General features: G+C 44.7%; 1 protein-coding gene across 1 annotated transcript; it reads left to right on the top strand.

Moving 5' to 3' along the window:
- The first annotated feature begins 11,595 nt into the window (after positions 1-11,595).
- On the top strand, positions 11,596-13,796 carry LOC124687152. Its single transcript, XM_047220974.1, has 2 exons — positions 11,596-11,816; positions 12,983-13,796. The coding sequence occupies exons 1-2, from the start codon at positions 11,628-11,630 to the stop codon at positions 13,496-13,498; spliced, it is 705 nt and encodes a 234-aa protein (XP_047076930.1). The 5' UTR covers positions 11,596-11,627; the 3' UTR covers positions 13,499-13,796.
- Positions 13,797-27,473: the final 13,677 nt, after the last annotated feature.

The following is a 27,473-nucleotide window of genomic DNA, read 5'->3' as shown; positions in this document are numbered from 1 at the left end:
ATCATCCTAGGTCGCATAGTCGTCCTGGTATCCTCCAACGTCTTCATAGTCCTCCTCATAGTCTGGCCAAGTTAATAGCCAGGGACAAAGCCGTGAGTACATTTGGAATTGTACTCGCAAATCATCACAAAGGGGTGCTAACATAAGCTATCTAAATGAGACAAGAGAGGAAGAATAGTTTCTCTTGTGGATATGGCATGCATCAACATCTTGTACTGACATAGTGATGTCTACGGGTGCTTCTATTCTTGTAGACAGTGTTGGGCCTCCAAGAGCAGAGGTTTGTAGAACAGCAGCAAGTTTCCCTTAAGTGGATCACCCAAGGTTTATCGATCTCAGGGAGGAAGAGGTCAAAGATATCCCTCTCATGCAACCCCGCAACCACAAAGCAAGAAGTCTCTTGTGTCCCCAACACACCTAATAGGTGCACTAGTTCGGCGAAGAGATAGTGAAATACAGGTGGTATGAATAAGTAGTAGCAACGGCACCGAGAAAAGTGCTTTGCCCAGGACGAGTAAACAAGCAGTAGTAACGCAGTAGTAGTAACACGATAGAAACAAGTAAACAAGCAGCGATAGCGATATTTAGGAACAAGGCCTAGGGATTAGACTTTCACTAGTGGACACTCTCAACATTGATCACATAACGGAATAGATAAATGCATACTCTACACTCTTGTTGGATGATGAACACATTGCGTAGGATTACACGAACCCTCAATGCCGGAGTTAACAAGCTCCACAATAATGCTCATATTTTAGTAACCTTTAGTGTAAGATAGATCAAAAGACTAAACCAAGTACTAACATAGCATGCACACTCGTCACCTTCATGCATATGTAGGAGGAATAGATCACATCAATATTATCATAGCAATAGTTAACTTCGCAATCTACAAGAGATCATGATCATAGCATAAACCAAGTACTAACACGGTGCACACATCGTCACCTTTGCACACGTGCGGGAGGAATAAAACTACTTTAATAACATTGCTAGAGTAGCACATAGATAAATTGTGATACAAACACATTGCAATCATAAAGAGATATAAATAAGCACCTCACTATGCCATTCAACAGTGAATAAGTATTCTGTGAAATATAGCCTAAGAGACCCACACGGTGCACACACTCGTCACCTTTACACACGTGGGACAAGGAGTCTCCGGAGATCACATAAGTAAAACTCACTTGACTAGCATAATGACATCTAGATTACAAGCATCATCATATGAATCTCAATCATGTAAGGCAGCTCATGAGATTATTGTATTGAAGTACATAGGGAGAGATGAACCACATAGCTACCGGTACAGCCCCGAGCCTCGATGGAGAACTACTCCCTCCTCATGGGAGCAGCAACGGTGATGAAGATGGCGGTGGAGATGGCAGCGGTGTCGATGGAGAAGCCTTCCGGGGCACTTCCCCGCTCCGGCAGGGTGCCGGAACGAGACTCTCGTCCCCCAGATCTTGGCTTCGCGATGGCGGCGGCTCTGGAAGGTTTTCCGTATCGTGGTTTTTCGCATCAGGAGTTTCGCGACGGAGGCTTTAAGTAGGCGGAAGGGCAGAGTCGGGGGCCAGACGAGGGGGCCACACCATAGGGCGGCGCGGGCCCCCCTGGGCCGCGCGGCCCTGTGGTTTGGCCACCTCGTGGCCCCACTTCGTGTGTTCTTTGGTCTTCTGGAAGCTCCGTGGAAAAATAGGACCCCGGGTCTTCGTTTCGTCCAATTCCGAGAATATTTCGTTACTAGGATTTCTGAAACCAAAAACAGCAGAAAACGAGAACCGGCACTTCGGCATCTTGTTAATAGGTTAGTTCCGTAAAATGCACGAATATGACATAAAGTGTGCATAAAACATGTAGGTATCATCAATAATATGGCATAGAACATAAGAAATTATCGATACGTCGGAGACGTATCAAGCATCCCCAAGCTTAGTTCCGCTCGTCCCGAGCAGGTAAAACGATAACAAAGATAATTTCTGAAGTGATATGCCATCATAACCTTGATCATACTATTTGTAAACATATGTAGTGAATGCAGCGATCAAAACAATGGTAATGACATGAGTAAACAAGTGAATCATAAAGCAAAGACTTTTCATGAATAGTACTTCAAGACAAGTATTAATAAGTCTTGCATAAGAGTTAACTCATAAAGCAATAAATCAAAGTAAAAGCATTGAAGCAACACAAAGGAAGATTAAGTTTCAGCGGTTGCGTTCAACTTGTAACATGTATATCTCATGGATAATTGTCAACATAGAGTAATATAACAAGTACAATATGCAAGTATGTAAGAATCAATGCACAGTTCACACAAGTGTTTGCTTCTTGAGGTGGAGAGAGATAGGTGAACTGACTCAACATAAAAGTAAAAAGAATGGTCCTTCAAAGAGGAAAGCATCGATTGCTATATTTGTGCTAGAGCTTTTATTTTGAAAACATGAAACAATTTTGTCAACGGTAGTAATAAAGCATATGAGTTATGTACATTATATCTTACAAGTTGCAAGTCTCATGCATAGTATACTAATAGTGCCCGCACCTTGTCCTAATTAACTTGGACTACCGGATCTTTGCATTGCACATGTTTTGACCAAGTGTCACAATGGGGTACCTCCATGCCGCCTGTACAAAGGTCTAAGGAGAAAGCTCACATTTTGGATTTCTCGCTTTTGATTATTCTCAACTTAGACATCCATACCGGGACAACATGGACAACAGATAATGGACTCCTCTTTAATGCATAAGCATGTGGCAACAATTATTATTCTCATATGAGATTGAGGATATATGTCCAAACTCGAAACTTCCACCATGAATCATGGCTTTAGTTAGCGGCCCAAAGTTCTTCTCTAACAATATGCATGCTCCAACCATGAAGGTGGTAGATCTCTCTTGCTTTAGACAAGACGGACATGCATAGCAACTCACATGATATCCAACAAAGAATAGTTGATGGCGTCCCCAGAAACATGGTTATCGCACAACAAGCAACTTAATAAGAGATAAAGTGCATAAGTACATATTCAATACCACAATAGTTTTTTAAGCTATTTGTCCCATGAGCTATATATTGCAAAGGTGAATGATGGAATTTTAAAGGTAGCACTCAAGCAATTTACTTTGGAATGGCGGATAAATACCATGTAGTAGGTAGGTATGGTGGACACAAATGGCATAGTGGTTGGCTCAAGGATTTTGGATGCATGAGAAGTATTCCCTCTCGATACAAGGTTTAGGCTAGCAAGATTATTTGAAACAAACACAAGGATGAACGGTACAGCAAAACTCACATAAAAGACATATTGTAAACATTATAAGACTCTACACCGTCTTCCTTGTTGTTCAAAACTCAATACTAGATATTATCTAGACTCTAGAGAAACCAAATATGCAAACCAAATTAGCAAGCTCTAAGTGTTTCTTCATTAATGGGTGCAAAGTATATGATGGAAGAGCTTAATCAAGAGCACAACAATTGCCAAGTATCAAATTATCCAAGACATTTTAGAATTACTACATGTAGTATTTTCCAATTCCAACCATATAACAATTTAACGAAGATGAAACTTCGCCATGAATACTATGAGTAGAGCCTAAGGACATATTTGTCCATATGAACCAGCGGAGCGTGTCTCTCTCCCACACAAGCATTTATTCAAACAAAAACAAAAACAAAAGCACACGGACGCTCCAAGTAAAGTACATAAGATGTGGCCGAATAAAAATATAGTTTCAAGAGAAGAAACCCGATAATTTGTCGATGAAGAAGGGGATGCCTTGGGCATCCCCAAGCTTAGATGCTTGAGTCTTCTTGAAATATGCAGGGATGAACCACCGGGGCATCCCCAAGCTTAGAGCTTTCACTCTCCTTGATCATATTGTATCATCCTCCTCTCTTGACCCTTGAAAACTTCCTCCACACCAAACTCGAAACAAACTTATTAGAGGGTTAGTGCATAATTAAAAATTCACATGTTCAGAGGTGACACAATCATTCTTAACACTTCTGGACATTGCTCAAAGCTACTGGAAGGTAATGGAACAAAGAAATCCACCCAACACAGCGAAAGAAGCAATGCGAAATAAAAAGCAGAATCTGTCAAAACAGAACAGTCCGAAAAGACGAATTTTAAAAGGGCACCAGACTTGCTCAAATGAAAATGCTCAAATTGAATGAAAGTTGCGTACATATCTTAGGATCACTCACGTAAATTGGCTTAATTTTCTGAGTTACCTACAGAGAATTAGACCCAGATTCGTGACAGCAAAGAAATCTGTTTCTGCGCAGTAATCCAAATCTAGTACTTACTTTACTATCAAAGACTTTACTTGGCACAACAAAACTCAAAACTAAGATAAGGAGAGGTTGCTGCAGTAGTAAACAACTTCCAAGACACAAATATAAAACAAAAATACTGTAGCAAAATAACACATGGGTTATCTCCCAAGAAGTTCTTTCTTTATAGCCATTAAGATGGGCTCAGCAGTTTTAATGTTGTGCTCGCAAGAAATAGTATTTGAAGCAAAAGAGAGCATCAAGAGGCAAATTCAAAACACATTTAAGCCTAACATGCTTCCTATGCATAGGAATCTTGTAAATAAACAAGTTCATGAAGAGCAAAGTGACAAGCATAGGAAGATAAAACAAGTGTAGCTTCAAAAATTTCAGCACATAGAGAGGCATTTTAGTAACATGAAAATTTCTACAACCATATTTTCCTCTCTCATAATAACTTTCAGTAGCAACATGAGCAAACTCAACAATATAACTATCACATAAAGCATTCTTATCATGAGTCTCATGCATAAAATTATTACTCTCCACATAAGCATAATCAATTTTATTAGTTGTAGTGGGAGCAAATTCAACAAAGTAGCTATCATTATTATTCTCATCAAGTGTAGGAGGCATAGTATAATCACAACAAAATTTACTCTCCATAGTAGGTGGCACCAAAAGACCACTATCATTATCATCACAAATAGGAGGCAAAGTATCATCAAAGAAAATTTTCTCCTCAATGCTTGGGGGACTAAAAAGATCATGAAAACCAGCTTCCCCAAGCTTAGAACTTTCTATATTATTATCAACAATGGTGTTCAAAGCGTTCATACTAATATTACTACCAACGATGCAAATAAGATTTCATAGGTTTTTTAATTTTTGCATCAAACAATCCATGTTTTAAATCAGGAAATAGAATAAGAAGCTCACTCTTGTACATTATGCCAAACTAGTGTAAACAAGAAACAAAAAGATGCAATTGCGGGATCTAAAGGAAATAGCTTCGAGCACACACACAACGGCGCCAGAAAAATACTTTACCTGGGACCGTAGTATGAGAGCCTTTTACCTTTCCTCCCCGGCAACGGCGCCGGAAAAGTGCTTGATGTCTACGGGTGCTTCTATTCTTGTAGACGGTGTTGGGCCTCCAAGAGCGAGAGGTTTGTAGAACAGCAGCGAGTTTCCCTTAAGTGGATCACCCAAGGTTTATCGATCTCAGGGAGGAAGAGGTCAAAGATATCCCTCTCATGCAACCCTGCAACCACAAAGCAAGAAGGCTCTTGTGTCCCCAACACACCTAATAGGTGCACTAGTTCGGCGAAGAGATAGTGAAATACAGGTGGTATGAATAAGTAGTAGCAACGGCACCAGAAAAGTGCTTTGCCCGGGACGGTAAACAAGCAGTAGTAACGCAAGTAGTAGTAACGCGATAGAAACGAGTAAACAAGCAAGCGATAGCGATATTTAGGAACAAGGCCTAGGGATTAGACTTTCACTAGTGGACACTCTCAACATTGATCACATAACAGAATAGATAAATGCATACTCTACACTCTTGTTGGATGATGAACACATTGCGTAGGATTACACGAACCCTCAATGCCGGAGTTAACAAGCTCCACAATAATGCTCATATTTTAGTAACCTTTAGTGTAAGATAGATCAAAAGACTAAACCAAGTACTAACATAGCATGCACACTCGTCACCTTCATGCATATGTAGGAGGAATAGATCACATCAATATTATCATAGCAATAGTTAACTTCGCAATCTACAAGAGATCATGATCATAGCATAAACCAAGTACTAACACGGTGCACACACTCGTCACCTTTGCACACGTGCGGGAGGAATAAAACTACTTTAATAACATTGCTAGAGTAGCACATAGATAAATTGTGATACAAACACATTGCAATCATAAAGAGATATAAATAAGCACCTCACTATGCCATTCAACGAGTGAATAAGTATTCCGTGAAATATAGCCTAAGAGACCCACACGGTGCACACACTCGTCACCTTTACACACGTGGGACAAGGAGTCTCCGGAGATCACATAAGTAAAACTCACTTGACTAGCATAATGACATCTAGATTACAAGCATCATCATATGAATCTCAATCATGTAAGGCAGCTCATGAGATTATTGTATTGAAGTACATAGGAGAGAGATGAACCACATAGCTACCGGTACAGCCCCGAGCCTCGATGGAGAACTACTCCCTCCTCATGGGAGCGAGCAGCGGTGATGAAGATGGCGGTGGAGATGGCAGCGGTGTCGATGGAGAAGCCTTCCGGGGCACTTCCCCGCTCCGGCAGGTGCCGGAACAGAGACTCATGTCCCCCAGATCTTGGCTTCGCGATGGCGGCGGCTCTGGAAGGTTTTCCGTATCGTGGTTTTTCGCATCAGGGGTTTCGCGACGGAGGCTTTAAGTAGGCGGAAGGGCGAGTCGGGGGCCGGACGAGGGGGCCACACCATAGGGCGGCGCGGGCCCCCCGGGCCGCGCGGCCCCGTGGTTTGGCCACCTCGTGGCCCCACTTCGTGTGTTCTTCGGTCTTCCGGAAGCTCCGTGGAAAAATAGGACCCCGGGTCTTCGTTTCGTCCAATTCCGAGAATATTTCGTTACTAGGATTTCCGAAACCAAAAACAGCAGAAAACGAGAACCGACACTTCGGCATCTTGTTAATAGGTTAGTTCCAGAAAATGCACGAATATGACATAAAGTGTGCATAAAACATGTAGGTATCATCAATAATATGGCATAGAACATAAGAAATTATCGATACGTCGGAGACGTATCACATAGCATCCCGACTTCTCAAGTGAAGGGAACACTATTGGTGTCCTATGACATCTCTATATCTTAGTTACAGAAGAGTTGCATTCCTCCATCTCAATTGATGGATATGCGAGGGAAAGTCCTATGACATCTCTAAATCTTTGTTAAAGAAGAGTTGCATTCCTCCATCTCAATTGATGGATATGCGAGGGAAAGTCCTATGACATCTCTAAATCTTTGTTAAAGAAGAGTTCCTCTTCAAGAAACATTAGGTAGAAGTTCCCCACTTGGTCTCAATTTTTCCACGACCAACTCCATATGGTCAACACACGTCCTTTTTCCGTACCTTTCCGGTACACATAAACCCAGCACTTCCTTTGCAAAGCATTTGTCAAAACAAAACGTAAGCCCCGGTAAAGGTAGACCTTTGCAACCCGTCCATGACCGCGGACGCGGCTATTCGAATAGATTTAACTCTGCAGAGTGTGCGCACTTTCCCCACAAGAACTGATAAATCCGCCGGGATCATCCCCGGATCGTCATACTAAAGTATGCGAGTCTCGGATAACCAGTCATAGTATTTCGCCCGTCTCCTTTGGCACAAGTCCTTCCCTGCGGGCTTACCCCTTCCCGGCACCCCGGCAGCATACCTCCTTTTGAGCGTATCTCCGGCGCCATGACGGAATACCCTCAGTAATCGTCCGGCTATCAGTTAAGACAGTGTATTGCCTCCTCCAGAGCGCAACCCGGCGTCGGAGGTCATCGTGACCCTCCCTAGAGAGTTGTGAAGGGTGCTTATGCCAATCTCAACGAACTACGGACTAAGCCCGTGCCCATATTGGATAATGTGGTTGCGCGAATAAAAGTTGGGCTGGTGTACACTTATACGCAGTGCCCCTTTTTAGAAACCATTTCTTTTCCCCACAACACCTTGGTTGTTCAACAAACAGCCATACACCACTTTCCCAAACATCCTTATCAAGATCCTTTGTTTTTCTTAAACCATACACTTGGGTTAGCTCACCCAAGGTTTTCATAAACATTTACAACAAGGTAAACCTTGAGGGGTTCCCAACCTATAGTTTCATGAGAAGGAACTAATACAACTCCATGACCGAGATGAGAGTCATCACGCCATGAGGGGTATGTGTGAGTGGCACAAAGAGGATCATACTTGCTTAAGGTAAGCATGTATAAAGACAACATAAGGTGGATCAAACTTTCAGATTTGTGGTACTACTATACAACTTGGATGGTGAAGGTTCACTACCCAACCAACACTCACAAGGGTACACGGCATACTTCTCTCAAGTTGAGAATTACACCAAGATTCATGACTTTGATACCTCTAGTCTCAACAAAGTGGTGGGTGTGATGTAAACCTCTATCTTGGAATAGGATTTGCTCATGTTGAGCATGCAAGTAGACCCAAGGGAGTAGCACGGCCATGATACCATGCATCCCTCCAACATGTGAGCAAAAGTGAACACCACTACAAAGAAGTACTCCAAATACAACCATACATAGACCAATATAGAGAGAACAACACATATAGGAATAAGATGCTTAGGGACATCAACAAATGACATCCAACACCACATCAATCAGAGTTCAAAGATGGCTTGCCTTGGTTGGCTTGTCTCTGGTCCTCCTCAAATCCTTCTCCAAAGTCCTCCCCTTCAACTTCTCCCTCGTTCGTATCTAGCGTCGCCAAAGTAAACGATACATACAATCAACATATACTCAAGAACCAAGAGTAACAAATAAAAGGGAAAGTATGCAGGGGAGTGGTTTGGCAGAAACAAAACATGATTTGGCCATTTTGATAAACAATGCATCAAGGTTTAATTAAAAACATCAAACTCTAATCCTATCATTGCATGTGGCACACATACAATCATAACCAGAGACTAAACATTACTAATAGAGGCTTCTGGTATTTTTCCTAGATGCACAGTAACAAAATAAGATCAACACAGTTGGAATCATTCAAAAATATTTATTTTTCAATTTTAGAGACTCAAAATACTAACCAGAATACAGTGATCATGTTTAATACATTAAAAATCGCACAAAAATCCTAAAAATACACGGCCAGTGGCATCTGAAAGGTAATTTCATACTGGTTCTAATGCAATTGGAATCATGTCAATCAGAGTTACCAAACTACTTTTATTAGCAAAACAGTATACTGGCAGATTTTCATTTTTAATTTCTGTTTATCAAATTTTCAAATAAATGAAAAGGGCGGGAACGCCCTGGGCCGTGCGGTGCGGTGCAGATGGGCCGGCCCAGTGGGGCTCTCCGGTGGCCGGTGAAAAAGGAAAAAAAAGGCCGGGGCCCGTGGCGGGCCAGGCAGGCCGACGTGGCCATGCACGCCAACGTGGCCGTGCATGCGCCCGCCCGATCTGGATCCGACGGTCCAGATCTGGCGCGTGCTCGACGTCCGCAGCGTTCGCCGGCGCGGAGGAAGAAAGGGGCGGCCAGGGGCGTACCGGCGGCTGGCGGTGGCGTGGATCGGTGCAAGCGGGTCGGTGGCGTAGGCGTGCGTGGCGTGCGTGTACTGGCGGTGTCCTGGGGCTCCTGCTCCTCCTCCCGCGACGTCAACAGCAACTTAGGCGGCGTCGGCTTGTCGTCGGCGTCGTCACTCTGCTGCCGATCTGCGTGACAGGGACAGGGGAAGGGGGTTAGGGGATGCAGGAGGGGGCGCTGAAGACGAGAGGGAAGAGAGGGAGGCGTCGATGGCGTCGTGGCGGTGACCTCCTGCACGTCACCCTCGCGGTGACCGTGGTGCGCGCCTCGGCGCGTCGCAACCGTGGCTCGGCTGCTGCTCGAGCAGCCAGGGAGTGAAAAGGGCAGCCTTGCGGCATAGTGAGAGGGAAGCTGAGGGGGAGAGGCGTGCCTCTGGGTGGGTTTTTATAGGCAGAGAGGGGCGCGGGGAGTGGGAGGGGCGGTGGCGTCGGCCAACGGGCGCGCGAGGGCTGGCGTCACGCGCTGGCCCTACGGTGACGTCGCCCTGGAGCGTCAGCAAGGGGAGGGAGCCGAGGCGGTGCGCGGCAGACGAGGCGTGATGGCGCGTCGAGCGAGGCTCCGTGCCATCATGTCGCTTGACCAGCGTGGCGCGTGCGTGCGTTTAGTGGCTAGGGTTTTTGGGCGCGCGAGAGAGAGAGGGGCCGGTGGCGTTTGGGCCAGAGAGGGGAGAGGTGGAGGGGTTAGGGTTGGGCCAGGGTGAAAAGGAGAGGGGTGGCATCGGCCACGGCCCAAACCAGAGGAGAAAAGAAGAGAGGGGGAAGAAAAGAGAAGAGAGGGGGAAGTCTCCCCTCTTCTTACCTCTCGGCCAAACTCCAAGAGAGAAAAAGAGAGAAGAGAAAAATAAAGGGGCAGGGGTGAAAAGAGAGAAGAGAGCCATGCCAATGCATGTGCTAGGTTTTGGTACCAAGTGCATAAGCACAAGTGTTGGAAGAAAAATAAAAGGTCAAACAAGGGTGTTGGTGTTGGTGGTGTACCCCTAGGTGATGAGTTGGCATCATCCAAATAAGAGAGGGAAGTGTTCCCCTTTATTAAGATGGTGATGGTTATCAACAAAAACCAGGGTCCTTAGTGGAGAGGGAAACATAGTAATTAGGATTGGTGTCAACACTAAAAGGGCAAACCCTACTGATTTAAAATGAGGTACTAAAATTTAACCAAGGTAACTCTCTAATTTAATAGTCCTAATGAAAATTTTAAGACCAGACCACACATGAACTTCAAAAAATCAAACAGACATAAAATGAAAAGTTTTTGTTGGTCCAAAATTTTAAACAGGAGGAAAAATGCAGGTTCTGAAAATTGGGTGTTACACAGTCTTGCGGCCGAGGATATGAACTTGCCCATCCACGAAACTGTTTTTGAAACTGATTTTTCAATCTATATATCCCCAAAGTGCTTCAATTGTCAAATATTACATTGATCCAAATTATATGATAGTATTATTATTTCTACAAAGTTCTACAGGATGCATTCAGTCTTGCCAAGTTACAGAACATGAATGTTTGTCGCTTAAATTGTGTTTTTCGCTGACATGTATAAAATAACATAATATTAAACAAAATATATAGAACCATTCTGTTAACTTTGATTACATATATCGAGTTAATGAGACTTGCGAATAACTCTCCAATTGTTTCTATTAAGCTGCAAACTTTGTACTACTTAATACGGCATACTAATTATGTGCAATTCGTTCTGATTGGAGACTATACAAATATGTCTTAAACCCCGCGGGAACCCCGTGACATATACTAGAAGGCACCGAAATAATATGGAGTACATATTTGAAGACCACATGGTAGTATTCCAGAGCAGCAGGACTGGTATGGTATATAACAGTTGCTCCAGCCAAGGAAGGCACAGCACAGGCTTGCCCTTTCCCCCACCCCCCGTCGTCTCGCGCACGGCGTACCCCACCCGGCGCACACAACACTACCACGGCAAAAAGCAAAGCAGGAAATTCCTCTTCCCCCTTCTTCCACCGTCCGGCGGCGCTGCTGGTGCCGGCCCTTGATGACTTCCGCTCCCAACATCGAGATGATCGCCTCCTCGCTCCGCAACTGCTCCCTCAACGGCGGCTTCCGTCGCCGTGTCAGGCACCAAGACCACGACGAGGGCAGCGACGACAGCGAGGGAATCACCGTCGAGCTCAACTCCGAGGTCTCCCTGCCCTACCACTGGCAGCAGTGCCTCGACATCCGGGTACGTACGCGTTCGCCCGCCGTTCGGATCGATTGCTTCATTCCTTGGAGAGAGAGAGGGAGAGAGAGAGAGAGACGCCATGGATGGGGATCGAAGGTCGTGTGTGCGTGCATGGCCGTGTGTGCTCTCCCAATCATTTGTACATAAATGGCTTACGAGGTAGGTGGATGCCGGTGAGGCCGAGGCTCGGATCCGATTGGATCAATCATTCCATCATTAATGGCGAAAGTGGCTGCAAACTGGAGACAGAGTTCAACTTCATTTAATCGCCTTCCCTTTTGGCCCCTGCCTGCCCCCTCTTTTGTTCTCTTGTTCTTGGAATCTTGCAACCTGGAGTAGTAATCAGCTATTCCTTTCTTCACATTAAACCCGGCAGCCACTTTTCCCCGCTCTTCTAACTCTTGTTTGCAAAGTTTCCTTTTGATTCCCTTTTCTTCTTCTTTTCAGCTCCTGAAAGACTCGACCCTTTTCTACTGAATGAATGCGAAAAAGGCTCGAACCTTTTTGCCCTCGCTGATCTCAGCATGCTGTCTTGAGATATCGTATTGATCTGATGCGCTTTCAGATCTGCGTTCGTCTTCTAAATGCTGACACATCCCTGTGGATCCATTCTATTTTGCTCTATCTCTCTCTCTCTCTCCCTCTCGGCAAAACTAGATTTCGCCATAGATTTCATCTGGACCACGGTCTTGTGTTTGCGCTATCGATTGTCCCGCTGGGCTGAGATTTTGATTGCCTAGATGTTTTGCCGTTTCTCCCTCCTTTGAACAAACAAAAAGTTAAAATAAGGTGGCATGTACATCGAAATGAAGGATCTTATTTGCATCTTCTCCAACAATTTTTTTGATTAATCACTCCCCTTTTCCTTTTGGAAACGTTGTGTTCTTTCTTTACAACCCTGCTCTAGTTACTTGCATGCCCTCCAATATCACTAGCTGCATAGACCATAGCTGATTTGATCCGCATTTCCGTTCTGCCCAGCACCTGTACTCATGTGTATCGGTTTAAGCTATTCCCATGGCCATTCATCAGGCTTAAATCCTTTTCGCATACCGGCATTATCCTAAATCCCAGTCTGCATACCTTGATAGTTTTTCTCTCTTATTTTTGCGGGCAGTGGACGGCCAACATTCATGTTGATATGTTATTAAACCTGTTTGATGCAGACGGGGCAAGTGTACTACGTCAACTGGGAGGACGGCACCCGGACGACCGTCGACCCTCGCACGCCGTCGCACTTCTCCACCCTGTCGACTCCGCGGTCCATCTCCTCCGCTTCACGCCGCGGCGCCTCCACCTCCTCGTCGGGCTCCGGCTACACTTCCGCGTCGTCCGTCGGCACAGTCGCCGCGGCGGAGTGGTTCTCCAGTGCCACCGGCGGGTATGGATACAATGAGAGCCACATCTACGATGATGGCGGCGACGAGGAGAGCAGCAGCAGCAGCAGCCGGAGCTCCGCCATCTCGTCTGCCCTCTCGTCCTTCTCCCCCACCGACGAGTCCGCCTCCAGCGGCAGCAGCAGCGACAACGGCAACAACGCCGCCGGCCACGTGCTCGTGGCAGCCGGGTGCAGGGGGTGCTTCATGTACTTCATGGTGCCAAAGAGCGCCGGGCTGTGCCCCAAGTGCGGCACCTCCGGCCTGGTCCACCTCGGCCGCAGCAACAATGCCTCCTACGCCTGAGCTGGCAGCCTGCAGTCACCGCCTGGTCCCCGTGACTCACTAGTTGCAGGGGCGCTGCCATTTCGCAACTGTTCAAGCTCTGTCATGGACTGCCGATCTGTCTAGGTGTTCACTGTTCAACGGGAAAAAAAGGTTTTCAGCGGGAAAGTCCCCGAATCTTTGACATTGATTCGTGTGTGTGTGGGCAAAATGAAGGGACCCAAGGGTCTAGAATCTGTTTAAGCTCCTATCACCATTTGCCATTCTACAATTTGTGGGATCGACGACAGAGAATAACCCTCCATTTTTTCTCCTTCTTTGCCCCTCACCCGTTTTCAAGAACGAATATGTGTAGCCTAATCAATGAGCTGGAATCAACTAATTAGCGCAGTGCTTAATTTGCAATGTGTAGCTACATTATTTATTATTATTGCCTTTATTAGGATTCGCAGGCTTTGCCGATTGTTTGTGGAACTGTTTTTGCATCTGGCCTGTGTAATATTCTTCTGGTTGTGTGTGTATGTGGCTTTGAAGCAAGCCCATCCGGCCATCCGTATCCGATGTCTGCAACTGTCATGCATGTTTAACGACAAAAAATCCCTCGTGAAGAGAGAGAGAGGCAGTAAGATTCTTATTCCCTAGGAAAATAATAATTTAATACTGGTATTTCACTTGCTTTCTTCAGCAAGGGGGACAGCGAGTGATCAGGGTGCAGCCGGTTCACGTGCAGCATCTGTAAATTCCTCTTGTTATTATATTTCTACTTAGTGGGACAGGAATGATTGTCTTGCATCTCCGTGGTTATCCACACTGATTCAGTACTTAAACACTCACTAGTCTTGAAGGAAGCTAGTTGCTACTGGCGTTTACGGCTGGGCAGTTGATTAAGCACTCGCTCGTTAGCTGTGGCTCGCAACAGAAGAGGAAGGGGCATGGGACAGACCCCAACAACACATGGCAACGCAAGCACTGGCGAGATACAGACAAGGCCGAAACCATACGAGCATCGCAACAAGTGCATCAAACAAAAGGTACATGCTTTTGAGAAACCTGTCACACTAGCAAAAGTGCAGCTATAATCCTACCCATGGGAATTCTTGTCTTCTTCTACTGAAGGCTTTGGATAGGGAACAGTATGTTTCGTATTTCCATGGTCATGTGTCCGACTCTCAAACAAGGAGGAGAAAAACATTCGGCATCTCCAGGAGCGCGACGTAAACAGACGCTGAGCGACTGTTTATGTGCGCCGTGATCGGAAATGCGTCTGGACCCTCCTTCAGCGGGGCGACGCAAAGTAATCGGGTCGTTCGCGGCGACATAAACCTGTCCCAAATATGCGCTAGGTTTGCGTCTCCGCAGACGCTGTGCGGTCACGCCGAGTGTCCACCGAAAAAGACGTAGGACCCGCGTGTCAGTGGCAGGCAGGCCGATATTATTCCCGCCGGTGGCCATTCCTAGCGCGAAAAATCAAAATAGACCGGCGCGAGCAGTCCAGAAGCGATGGACGTCCTCGCCGCCGAAGCCACCACCATGGATGCCGAGCAAACCGTCGCACCCGCCGCCGCCCCACACACCCCCGTAGCCACGACCATAGCCAGCATGGAGGCTGCAGCTCCGGCGGAAGCAAAGCGGGCCACCACCAGCGGCCGGGACGCAAGGCCGAAGGCGGCAAAGAAGGTGCTCTCCAAGGAGGAGAAAAGCGTCGAGGCCGCGAAGCGTCGCAGCCGGCGCAAGAACCTGAAGGAGAGGAATGCAGTGGTCGCTGGCCCGCAGGCGTGGCAGATTCAGGTGAAAGCCGCGGTCGCGCAAGTAGCCCTCCATCCGAGCTTAGCGGAGGGTACATGCTCTTCAAGCGAGAGGGGATCGCCGGCGTCACTCCTCCGGCCTCGTCGGTGAGCTCGGCAAGTTCCCAGCTGCGTCCAGGAACTCCCGCTCCCTTGAAGGGCCACCCGGCGTGGCGCCGGTGCAGTTCAACGGCGCGCCGCTGCAGTTGAACGGAGCGCCGGTTCCCGACCTCAACCGGACGCCTAGAAGCAGTGACTCATGCCCGGGCGCGACACACAAGACGCGCCAGCTGCCGGAGGAGAGGATGCCGAAGCCCCACAACCTGTTCGACGATATGACAGCGCCTGCCGTGACGATGGACGACCCGGTACGTGAGCTCTCTCAATGTGTGCGATTGCCGTGTATCATGCGTCTGATATGCGGTCATTCGTAGGCCTATTGGAAGGACCGCCATGAGACAGACATCCAGGCCTTGATCTTCGGCGGCGGCTTCGTTGGCGACGACCGGGCCGGGACAGGCCCGCAGCATGAGTGGGCACCGACGCAAGATGCGGAGGACATCGCAAACGCACGACTATTCTCCACCCAGGCCACTGAAACGCAGCCAACACCCGTGTGCGTCGATGACTTTGACGACGCGCCAACAGACCCTGTCCTCACCACGGACAATCCTACCAAGAAGAAGGGGGAGAGCCACATGACACAAAATTCATCGACGACGAGGAAAAGTGTTTGTACGACACGTGGCTGGCAACAAGCCATGACTGCATCAATGACGCCCAACAAAAGGGCAAGGTGTACTGGGCTAAGGTCATGCAGGAGTACAACGAGACGAAGATGCACCCACCCTACCACATCCCAAGCTGTAATTTCGTGCAAATTTGAGGCTACAACCTCTTTTTTGAATTCTGGCCCGCGCCGAAAATGCGTCGCCCCGCTGGAGCGACCCCCCAGACGCAAACGGACGCACGACCATTTTCGCGTCCGCCAGGCGACGCAAACGGACGCCCGCGAACAATTTGGGTGTCTGAAATGCGTCGCCCCGCTGGAGATGCCCTGAAGGAGATTCGAGACCCCTTCATACCATTCTTGTAAGGGCATCTTCAACGGGGCGACGCAAATCGAAGACCTAAATTGTCCGCGTGCGTCCGTTTGTTTCGCGCGACGGACGCGAAAAAGACTGTTTGCACCTGCGGGTGCCTCCAGTGGCACGACGCATTTCCGCGTCCGCATGAATTAGATTGTTTGAAAACAACAAAATAAAGAGTTTCAACGAAGTCATAGTTATTACATCCAAATTTAAAAAAGTCAACATAAAAATAAAATGGTATTCCTCTAGGCATTGTCTTCATGGCTAGCCAATGCCCACTGATGCTCAATCAGATCCATCTGCAGCCGTTTGCACACGATCTCGTCAGTGAATTCTACATTCATATGCAGATAGCACTTCCAAGATAAAATCCCAAGGAGTGGCGCAACCAGCTCACCTTGGAATTCCCAATGGTTTTCATTGCGGCCATCAGGACGCTCGTTCTCAACGATCATGTTGTGCATGATCACGCAGCATGTCATCACCTCATGCATGGTCTTCAACGACCATGTTCTTGCCGGGTGGCAGACAATTGCCCACCGAGCTTGGAGCACATCAAATCCTCGCTCCACATCTTTACTGCAAGCCTCTTGCATCTTGGCAAATCTCCTTGTCTTCTCCGAGTTTGGATTACGAACACTCTTCACCAAATGGATAGTTCTTCCACTCCCAGTGCATGCAATCTATGCTGCCAATCGTTCCTGGGAACCCTCTAGACTCGTTGATAGACAATAGCCACCTTGTATCCTCAACAGTTGGCTCCCTATAGTAATGTTGTCCGAACACGGCAATCACGGCTCGGCAAAACCTGTACATGACCTCAAGGCAGGTGCTCTCACACATTCGAAGATACTCATCGAATATATCAGCAACCATTCCATATGATAGCATGCGAATAGCCGCGGAGAATTTTTGGTAGGAGGTGAAGCCTAGCGCACCTGTTGCATCGGGCCTGCATTAGAAGTACGGGTCGTAGTGTCTGACGCCCCGTCGAATGACCATGAACAGCTCCCTTGATATCATGTACCGGCGCCGTAACATTTTTCCTTGGACACCGAACCAGTGCGGTGGAAGTAGTCCCTGTGGAGCCGGAGGTGCCCTTCCACTCTATTGCGCGGCAGGTTTTTTGAGCGGCCCTTGATAGAGCCCCGGTGCACCAGCCCCTGGTTTGAATTGAAATCGTGGATCATGGAGGCCGTAGTAGTTGCCAATGTCTGCATGGACTGATCGTACTCCGCGTCGGAAGAGGAGTCAACGACCTCCACGCGAAACTTGTCTAGCATCTGCCACATGTCCATCTGCGTGGGTACGAACTGCGGATCAATGGCCGCGCACAATAGCACCGAAAACATGAGTAAGAAACCTAACGGCGCAATGGACCGAACAGGTCGTGAGCGGCGAGGCCGGGCGGCGCAACCGGCAACGTTTGGCCCCAAAACAGGCGACAGGTGCGCGCTGGAGCCTACACCGACTACGATCCTGCTCTCCCGCGCGGCGAGAACGGAGCTGACGATGAGTATTGCGTCGCTGCGGCGGGACGACAGTGGGGGGAGGGGGGTTGGGGTGGTGGCGTCGCACTAGGGCAGCAAAGAAGGGAAAAAAGAAGCAAATCAAAGCGCTCGATTTCGCTCTCCTTGACATGCGGGACCGGGTAAGAAAAGGAGGACGCTCGACGTGACCGCGGAGTGATACATTGGAAACATATCTATGATTTTTGATGCTCCATGCTTGTTTTATACCAATTGCTATATGTTTTGTTTACACTTCGTGAACTTTTATGCATTTTCCGGAACTAACCTATTGACAAGATGCGACAGTGCCAGTTCCCTGTTTTCTGCTGTTTTAGTACTTCAGAAAAGTTGTACAGGAAATATTCTCGGAACTGGACAAAACAAAAGCGAAGTCAATATTTTACCGAGACGAAGACGAGGTCCGAAGGGGGGTCAAAGAGGCGCAGCAGGGCGCCCAAACCACCCCTAGGCGCGGCCTGGACCTGGCCCGCGTCTAGGGGCATTCTGGGGACACCAGGCCTCCACCGACCTTGCCCTTCCGCCTATATAAAGCTCCCGACGCAAAAATCCCACACATACGAGCCTCCGCCCATGAAATGTTTCGTAGCTCCGCCGTCGTCGCAGACAAGATCCGGGGGATAGAAGTCTCTGTTCCGGCACGCTGCCGGAACGGGGAATTTCCCCCGGAGCCATCTCCATCGACTCCACCGCCATCTCCATCGCCATTGTTGACTCCCATGATGAGGAGGGAGTAGTTCTCCCTCGGGGCTGAGGGCTCTACCGGTAGCTATGTGGTTTATCTCTCTCTCTCAGGGTGTGATCTTTATGTGATCATGAGCTTTGTAATCTAGATGTCGTTATGCTATTCAAGTGAATTTTACTTATGTGATCTCCGGAGACTCCTTGTCCCACGTGTGTAAAGGTGGAGTGTGTGCACCGTGTGGGTCTCTTAGGCTATATTTCACATAATACTTGTTCACTGAATTATGATTTGAGTTGGATGTCTATATGAAATTGTGGTGTGTTAGTACCGCCTATGAATGCTCAAAGTGCAGCGCGGGGTGTTCATTAGTACTTGGGAATACATTTTTAAGGTTTGCTTTTGCAGCCCTACACCATGAATTAGTGTTCGTTATCCAGCCGAAGAGTCTTTCAGAGTAGCATAGTGAAGTGCTTATATTTATATTCCTTTATGATATCATTGTTGAGAGTGACCACTAGTGAAAGTATGATCCCTGGGCCTTGTTTACAAACATCAAATCACCGTCCATTTACTGTTTTACTGCATGTTCACTTGCTGCCATATTTATTTCAGTTTGTTATTACCCCTCATATTCATTCATATCACTTGCATTTTACTATCTCTTCGCCGAACTAGTGCACCTATACATCTGATAAGTGTATTGGGTGTGTTGGGGACACAAGAGACTTCTTGTATCATAATTGCAGGGTTGCTTGAGAGGGATATCTTTGACCTCTACCTCCCTGAGTTCGATAAACCTTGGGTGATCCACTTAAGGGAAACTTGCTGCTGTTCTACAAACCTCTGCACTTGGAGACCCAACACTGTCTACAAGAATACAAGCGTGCATAGACATCAAGCTCTTTTCTGGCGCCGTTGCCGGGGAGGTAAGGTAAAATGTACTCACATCCTCTGGCTACTAAGTCTTTTAGTTGCTGGTGAGTGCTCGAAGTTATTTCCTGTAGATTCTGCAATTACATTTTTTTATTATTTTTTATTTTATTATTTTTACTAGTTAGGCTGAATGGAACACAAAAACAAAAATTAGAGAGCTTTGTAGTATTTATCTTGAGTTAGGATATGAGGTGTTTGAAGAGAAAATTAAAAAAACATATGGAACTTTACTTGCATGCTAGTAGCAATGTTATTAGTACGAATTCTTTGAACACCATTATTGCTAATGCTATGGAAAAGTCTAAGCTTGGGGAAGCTAGTTTTTATGAAAATGATCTTTTTAGTTCCCCAGATTTTTGAGGAGGAAATTTTCTATGATGATACTATGCCTCCAATATATGATGATTACAATGATGATTATGTTATTTTCATTCCACCTACTATTGAGGAGAAAGTTAATTATGATTACAATATGCCTCCTATATTTGATGATTTGGTGATGAGAATAGTAATGATAGCTATTTTGCTGAATTTGCTCCCACTATAATTAATAAGAATGACTATGCTTATGTTAGGAGTAATAATTATTTTATGCATGTGGCTCATGATAATAATGTTTTATGTGACAGTTATATTGTTGAGTTTATTCATGATGCTACTGAAAGTTATTATGAGAGAGGAAAATATGGTTGTAGAAGTTTTGATTGTACTAAAACACCTCTATATATGCTGAAAGTTTTGAAGTTACTCTTGTTTTATCTTTCTATGCTTGTCACTTTGTTCTTTGTGAATCTATTTGTGTACAAGATTCCTATGCACAGGCAGTGGGATAGACTTAAATGTGTTTCATATTTGCTCCTTGATGCTCTCTTTTCTTAAATTCATATTTCTTATGTGAGCATCTTCCCAAATTACTGAGCCTAGCTGAAAGGCGTTAAAGAAAAGCGCTTATGGGAGACAACCCATTGTTTTATTTCTGTAATTTTTCTTTTATGTTTGGTCTTGGAAGTTATTACCTCTGTAATAACCTCTACTTATCATTTTTATTTTTTTGTGTGCCAAGAATAGCTTCTAATAGGAACAAAGTAAGATTTGGGGAAGTTGCTATCCTGAAAACAGATAAACAGATTATGTGTTGTTACCATAAAAAATTGTAAAAATAGCCAGAGCGGCATTTTGAGATATCCTTTTTATGCATATGCCCAGGTTATTATCTAACTTTCGTTAGTTGACCACTTTTAGAGATGAACAACAGAGGATTTTCTAAAAATCGATCCTTACCTGCTGTTCTGTGTTGACAGATTTCTGCACTATTTGCATTTGCCTCTTAAATCTCTTTCTTTTTGAGTTCTTTTGATCAAAGAGCTTTTTGAAGAGTTGCTACAGTAGATAATGCTTCAATAGATGTTTGATATATGTTAGAACTGAACCAAAGTGGATTTGTTTATTTTGATTGTACTAATGCTACTAATAAAGTATTGTGTGGAGTTTTGTATGAAGAAAGTTTTCAACTGTAGGGAGAGAAGAATGATGTGATGAGATGAAGAATGGACCAAAGCTCAAGCTTGGGGATGCCCCTGCACCCCAAGAAATATTCAAGAGGTGCAAGCGTCAAAGCTTGGGGGCATCCCCTCTTCATCAACAAAGCAACAAGTCATCTCTCTATGCGCTATATTTTTATTGCTTCATACGCTATGTGTTGTTCTTGGAGCATCTTTATATTTGTTTTTAGTTTAATTTTGTTTTGTTTGCTGTAGAATATGGTTGGATCCTAGAATTCTTGTGTGGGAGAGATACACACCCCTTTTTCATTGCATAGAACACTCTAGTTTTCGCTCTTATTGTTCTGCGAGTGTTCTAGTTTTCTAGTACTGCGTTCAGCTCTTGTTATTTCACTCAAATTTTGTTCAAAGCTCTTTAGTATTATTTATTTATGTATGATTAGCTCTCTGGTCCATATTGTTTTTCATCTCTGAGAGTTATTTCAAATAAGTTGATTGGTGTTGGATACGAGTAAAATGTGTCATGACTATAGTGATGCAAAAGGAACCTTGTCTAGACTGTGACATAGACTTTGGCATGTCATGTTGGATGTTATTCTTGTCATATGCTTAGTATTTATTATTGTAGCATGACTTGTCTCAAATGGCTGAGAGTGCATAATGTGTCATTGAAAGAATCACGTGTTGTTTCCATCATAAAAGCATAATATTGTGGTATTCTCCTTTGATGTTTTATTGGGTTGACTTGGCACATACTTATACCATGTTATGACTATAACCAGTCAACTAAAGCCTCTATGATCATTTAGTTTTTGACTTGTAATATCACTTTATGCTTTGACTGATAATATTTTGTCGCTATGCATGATTATGGCCATTACTGCTCTCTTAGTTGGTCACTCCCAGTCTTTTGCTAGCCTTCACCTACTGAATATGAACTCTACTCGTGCATCCAGCCACCATGAAAAAAACTTTGCCAGTTGTGTCCACCATATCTACCTAGTAGCATTATTGCTATTCCAAGTAATTCATCATGTTTTTATCTTCCAAATTTAATTTTGGCATGAGAAAATTAGTCAGTAAAGCTCTGACGAACTTGATGGCACATTTACTTTCTTGTACTTAATAAATTTGATCATTGTGCCTATCTTATGATGTTTATGTGTTTGCAAAATGCGAGTTGGGAGTTAGTACAACCATGCTTTCATGGGGAACACTTTCTACATTGCACTTATATTTAGTTGATGTCATGTTCTTTTGTCTATGGATGCCTAGCGTGCGAAATAAAATGGAATATTATAAGTCCATGGAGTTTGTATATGAGTTAGGGAAACGCCTGGACCACTAATCTAAGCCATGCATCATTCATGGTGGAAATTTACAGCTAAGCCATAGTGAGCATTCTATGAAGCATTTGCAATAAAATGCTATACTCATAGTAAATAAAAAATTGCTGAGGTGCTCACTGTCTATTTTTCTTGTCATTTTGGCAGGGGATTGCTCTTACAAGAGTACCTCCATATCATCGGGCATGAGGTACCCCGTTGGCGGTTCTCAATGATACATGTATACTTACAATGACAATAACTTATTTGGGACCAAAGTTGAGTAGCATGAGGTTTAGGTACTCGCATTCAAGGGGCATGAGATTTTCAACTTGTGATTTGCAAGCATATAGCTCATTTTTTACTCACATTAACTTTAATCATTCAAGATGCTTATGATAGGGGCAATGAGAGCTCAAAGCTAATAAGTACCATACTTTTTGGAAGGTTTATAGAACTTGTTTATCTTGCTTACTCTGCAAAGAGTCTCTCTTTTACTATTATGTTGAGTCTTCATCTTCTACTTTATGCACCGATTAAGAGAGCATAGTTGTCATTCTTAGTGCAATGTGCATAGTCCCAAAATTATTATTGATTGATTCATGATTATGAAATTGTTTGTTCTTAAATTACTTGTATCTAGTCACCCTCTGAACTTTGAAGGTGTCCTAGCATTTATGTTTTGCTACTTCTTAAAGGACATGCTGAGTACCACTTTGTTATGTTTTTTATCTATGCTCATAAAAAACAGTTGCTTTCAATGCACTATTATTCATGATCCTTTTTTTGAGTAACGTTTCATGTTATAACATAGTTGCTAAGTTTTATTGTTAGAATTATATCTATCAAGTCTATGATTAGAGCAATTTGATCCTAGTGACAAGGGATTAACTTGTCAATGCCTACGGATTGTAGACTAGGGTTTAGTTGGAAGTAGAGGGCAAGTAGATCTCGAAGGTTCAGCCGGAAAAGTACTCGACTACTAGAAAACTAGGGTTGCGTTTGACAATATAATCGGTCCTTTCTTTGTCCCTCGACTCCCCCTTATATAGGAGGCGGAGCCGAGGGTTTCGTGATACATAAGTTACAGAGTTCGGGAGACTATTTGAGTCCGTCCCGTAATAGTTACAAGTCAATATTCCTAATACAATTCTATCTTTCCAAACTATCTCCTGACTGGGCTTCCAGGCTTTATAATCTTCGAGTCGTGAGCCTTCAGTAAAACCCCGGGTACCATCTTCGGCAGGCCCATTGGGAATGCCTATGTCAGTAGCCCCCGAGATTTTTCTTGAATCAGAGAATCAGGGAAAATCTCCAACTTTACAATTACCATACAACTTCTTTGAGTTAACACATATCTTTAATAAAACAATCGTATATTGTACAGGGATAAAGGTAATTGGGGCTAGTTCATCTGACGGATCAGGTACTAGTTAACTGCTCCTTGTGGCAATCCACCAAAACTTACTTCAAGATCACGTCCCTGGACATGATCTCGGGATACTGGTGTAATTCGACATGTGCCGCTTAAGGTCTTACCAGATGTCAAATTCCAGTTATGTTTTATCGGGTACCTAACGCATCCGTTAGGATTTTTCTTCGCATCTGCTGATACGGAAAAAGTAGCAAAGCGCCGTCAGAGGCGGTGCTACGTCGCACAGGACGGATCCCGGGGACTTACCTTCGCAAAGTATTGTGGCATTCAGAGATTAATTTGCGACTGAGGCACTCTGAGAATATATTGTCGAGTGCTTTTTCGGCTATTGGAATAGCACATTGATGGCGTGTAACTCACACGTTCGTTGGGAACCCCAAGAGGAAGGTATGATGCGCACAGCAGCAAGTTTTCCCTCAGAAAGAAACCAAGGTTTATCGAACCAGGAGGAGCCAAGAAGCACGTTGAAGGTTGATGGCGGCGGGATGTAGTGCGGCGCAACACCGGGGATTCCGGCGCCAACGTGGAACCCGCACAACACAACCAAAGTACTTTGCCCCAACGAAACGAGTGAGGTTGTCAATCTCACCGGCTTGTTGTAACAAAGGATTAGATGTATAGTGTGGATGATGATTGTTTGCGTAAAACGAGTAAAGAACAAGTATTGCGAGCAGATTTGTATTTCAGTATAAAAGAATGGACCGGGGTCCACGGTTCACTATAGGTGTCTCTCCCATAAGATAGCATGTTGGGTGAACAAATTACGATCGGGCAATTGACAAATAGAGAGGGCATAACAATGCACATACATGACATGATGAATATTGTGAGATTTAATTGGGCATTACGACAAAGTACATAGACCGCTATCCAAGCATGCATCTATGCCTAAAAAGTCCACCTTCAGGTTATCATCCGAACCCCTTCCGGTATTAAGTTGTAAAACAACGGACAATTGCATTAAGTATGGTGCGTAATGTAATCAATAACTACATCCTCGGACATAGCATCAATGTTTTATCCCTAGTGGCAACAAGACATCCACAACCTTAGAACTTTCCGTCACCGTCCTGCATTTAATGGAGGCATGAACCCACTATCGAGCATAAATACTCCCTCTTGGAGTTAAGAGCAAAAACTTGGCTAGAGCCTCTACTAATAACGGAGAGCATGCAAGATCATAAACAACACATAGGTAATAGATTGATAATCAACATAACATAGTATTCTCTATCCATCGGATCCCGACAAACACAACATATAGAATTACAGATAGATGATCTTGATCATGTTAGGCAGCTCACAAGATCCGACAATGAAGCACATGAGGAGAAGACAACCATCTAGCTACTGCTATGGACCCATAGTCCAGGGGTGAACTACTCACTCATCACTCCGGAGGCGACCATGGCGGTGAAGAGTCCTCCGGGAGATGAATCCCCTCTCCGGCAGAGGTGCCGGAGGTGATCTCCGAATCCCCCGAGATGGGATTGGCGGCGGCGGCGTCTCAGCAAGGTTTTCCGTATCGTGGCTCTCGGCACTGGGGTTTCGCGACGAAGACTATATGTAGGCGGAAGGGCAGGTAAGGGGCGTCACGAGGGGCCCACACACCGGGGCCGCGCGGCCAAGGCCCGAGCCGCGCCGCCCTGTTGTGTCGCCACCTCGTGGCCCCACTTCGTAAGTCCTCCGGTCTTCTGGAAGCTTCGTGGAAAAATAGGCCCCTGGGCGTTGATTTCGTCCAATTCCGAGAATATTTCCTTACTAGAATTTCTGAAACCAAAAACAGCAGAAAACAAAGAATCGGCTCTTCGGCATCTCGTTAATAGGTTAGTGCCGGAAAATGCATAAATATGACATAAAGTATGCATAAAACATGTAGATATCATCAATAATTTGGCATGGAACATAAGAAATTATCGATACGTCGGAGACTTATCAGCATCCCCAAGCTTAGTTCTCGCTCGTCCCGAGCGGTAAACGATAACACGGATAATTTCTGGAGTGACATGCCATCATAACCTTGATCATACTATTGTAAACATATGTAATGAATGCAGCGATCAAAACAATGGTAATGACATGAGTAAACAACTGAATCATAAAGCAAAGACTTTTCATGAATAGCACTTAAAGACAAGCATCAATAAGTCTTGCATAAGAGTTAACTCATAAAGCAATAAATCAAAGTAAAGGTATTGAAGCAACACAAAGGAAGATTAAGTTTCAGCGGTTGCTTTCAACTTGTAACATGTATATCTCATGGATAATTGTCAACATAGAGTAATATAACAAGTGCAATATGCAAGTATGTAGGAATCAATGCACAGTTCACACAAGTGTTTGCTTCTTGAGGTGGAGAGAAATAGGTGAACTGACTCAACATTAAAAGTAAAAGAAAGGTCCTTCGCAGAGGAAAGCATCGATTGCTATATTTGTGCTAGAGCTTTTATTTTGAAAACAAGAAACAATTTTGTCAACGGTAGTAATAAAGCACATGTATTATGTAAATTATATCTTACAAGTTGCAAGCCTCATGCATAGTATACTAATAGTGCCTGCACCTTGTCCTAATTAGCTTGGACTACCGGATCATCGCAATACACATGTTTTAACCAAGTGTCACAATGGGGTACCTCCATGCCGCCCGTACAAAGGTCTAAGGAGAAAGCTCGCATTTTGGATTTCTCGCTTTTGATTATTCTCAACTTAGACATCCATACCGGGACAACATGGACAACATATAATGGACTCCTCTTTAATGCATAAGCATGTAGCAACAGTTAATGTTCTCATATGAGATTGAGGATATATGTCCAAAACTGAAACTTCCACCATGATTCATGGCTTTAGTTAACGGCCCAATGTTCTTCTCTAACAATATGCATGCTCCAACCATTAAGGTGGTAGATCTCTCTTACTTCAGACAAGACGGACATGCATAGCAACTCACATGATATTCAACAAAGAGTAGTTGATGGCGTCCCCAGGAACATGGTTATCGCACAACAAGCAACTTAATAAGAGATAAAGTGCATAAGTACATATTCAATACCACAATAGTTTTTAAGCTATTTGTCCCATGAGCTATATATTGCAAAGGTGAAGAATGGAAATTTTAAAGGTAGCACTCAAGCAATTTACTTTGGAATGGCGGAGAAATACCATGTAGTAGGTAGGTATGGTGGACACAAATGGCATAGTGGTTGGCTCAAGGATTTTGGATGCATGAGAAGTATTCCCTCTCGATACAAGGTTTAGGCTAGCAAGGTTATTTGAAACAAACACAATGATGAACCGGTGCAACAAAACTCACATAAAAGACATATCGTAAACATTATAAGACTCTACACCGTCTTCCTTGTTGTTCAAAACTCAATACTAGAAATTATCTAGACTTTAGAGAGACCAAATATGCAAACCAAATTTAGCAAGCTCTAGGTGTTTCTTCATTAATGGGTGCAAAGTATATGATGCAAGAGCTTAAACATGAGCACAACAATTGCCAAGTATCAAATTATTCAAGACATTTTAGAATTACTACATGTAGCATTTCCCAATTCCAACCATATAACAATTTAACGAAGAAGATTCAACCTTCGCCATGAATACTATGAGTAAAGCCTAAGGACATACTTGTCCATATGCAACAGCGGAGCGTGTCTCTCTCCCACACAATGAATGCTAGGATCCATTTTATTCAAACAAAAACAAA

This window comes from Lolium rigidum, chromosome 2 (assembly GCF_022539505.1).
Source record: "Lolium rigidum isolate FL_2022 chromosome 2, APGP_CSIRO_Lrig_0.1, whole genome shotgun sequence".
Lineage (NCBI taxonomy): Eukaryota > Viridiplantae > Streptophyta > Magnoliopsida > Poales > Poaceae > Lolium > Lolium rigidum.
This window is presented reverse-complemented; position numbering and strand designations above follow the sequence as displayed.